This window comes from Anastrepha ludens, chromosome 5 (genome assembly GCF_028408465.1).
Source record: "Anastrepha ludens isolate Willacy chromosome 5, idAnaLude1.1, whole genome shotgun sequence".
NCBI classification, from domain to species: Eukaryota; Metazoa; Arthropoda; class Insecta; order Diptera; family Tephritidae; genus Anastrepha; species Anastrepha ludens.
In genome coordinates, this window is record NC_071501.1 from 118,005,385 (window position 1) to 118,007,053 (window position 1,669).

The 1,669-nt window shown below is 47.0% G+C and overlaps 1 protein-coding gene across 1 annotated transcript; it reads right to left on the reverse strand.

Moving 5' to 3' along the window:
• Window positions 1–682: 682 nt before the first annotated feature.
• Window positions 683–1,294, reverse strand: LOC128864859 (uncharacterized; the record flags this gene model as incomplete). The annotated part of the gene is made up of 1 exon (XM_054104616.1): window positions 683–1,294. A coding segment is annotated over exon 1 (612 nt), but the record flags the coding sequence as incomplete, so codon positions are not given.
• Window positions 1,295–1,669: the final 375 nt, after the last annotated feature.

The window sequence follows — 1,669 nt, forward strand, 5'->3', positions numbered from 1 at the left end:
TTTTGATTTTTACTTAATTCAATTTTATTTTTTAATAATATTTTTTCGGCATTTTCCTTCAAAGATTTCATAAAAACGCTTACAACCAAGTTAGATAAAAATTTTCTACTGAGCTAAGCTAACTTTTTTTATCATGGCAAATGGTGATTTGGAGCGCAGCTGCTTTATAGGGGCGAGGATTTCTTCAGTCGCGGAATTATAAAATTGCCTTTAATGACAAAAAGTATGTTGTTGTTGTAGCAGTACTTTTCCCCTGTCAGTGTAGCGTAATCACCGGTCGTCTTCGTCTAGCTCATCTAACGGTAGGCCCAGGAAACTAGCTGTTTCAACGGGTTGGGTCCAGAGGGATGTTAGATGAGTGGGTTTAATAGCGCATGTGAAAATGTGGTTAGTGTCGTGCGGGGTGTCTTCACATGCCGGACATATGTATGTTTAGTATGTCGGGATCGATTCTGGATAAGTAGGAGTTTAACCTGCTACAATATCCAGAACGTAATAAATCGGGGAAGTTGGAGCTCTTCGGGGATCGGGAGGTTAAGAAGGTGGTGAGGGTCTCCCGATGAATGTCATTTATGGCCTGTCTGTACACTGTCCGCTCCAGTAGCTGTCTGTCTGTTTTGTCTAGGATCTCGTCCGCGTAGTTGAGGAAATGCCTCCTGATGTGCTGGGGAGGTGGCTCAGGCTCGAGCAGGTGTCTGCATGGGTGAGGCCAGCGGTAACACCCTAGCAGAAACTGCTTACTGAGCAGTTTGTTTTGCTCCTTAACAGACAGCATTTTGGCCTCATTATGTAGATGTTGTATAGGTGACATCAGGAGGCATCCTGTCACGGTCCTTAAAGCAGTTTTTTGGCAGGTCTGAAGCTTCGTCCACTGCGAATCACTGGTTCCAGGCGACCAGACAGGCGAAGCATAGTTTAGAACCGGTCGGCCTATTGCTTTAAAAGTCGACGGCAACATTTCCTTGTCTTTACCGCAAGTGCTGCCGGCGAGCGACTTGAGAACCTTGTTGCGATTCTGTACTTTAGTTGCAATACCGGTTGTATGCGCTGAGAAGGAGAGCAAGCTGTCAAAGGTAACTCCCAAAATTTTGGGGTTGTTAACCGTCAGAATTTGTGTATCATCGACTTTCACCTTGAGTTGTAGCTTGACCTCCTTTGTCCAGGTGGTGAAAAGAGTCGCCGTGGATTTAGTGGGGGAGCGTTGTAAACTCCTCGCAGTGAAGAAGCGAGAAAGGCTGGCGAGGTAGTCGTTTACCTTGGAGCATAGGTCATCAATGTCATTGCCCGTCGTCATTATCGTGCAGGCGCCGGCGTATGGGACCAGGGAGACTCCCTGTGGTGGCTGGAGGAGTTTCGAAATATAGAAATTGAAAAGCAAGGGTGAAAGGACACCAACCTGCAGTACTCCTTGCTTTATTTTCCTGATGATTTTAGATGTTTGGTCTCGGAATATCACCGACGAATGACGACCACTCAGGTAGTTCGCGGTTCACCTCTTCAGTCCTGGCGGGAGTGTCGACTGTAAAATGTCATCTAGTAGCGTGGCGTGGCTGACTGTATCGAAAGCCTTTTTTAGATCTAACGCTACTAGGACAGTCCTCTCGCGAGGGCGGTTTTGGTTGAGTCCGCGGTTTACCTGGGTGCTTATGGCGGTGAGTGCCGTGGTGGT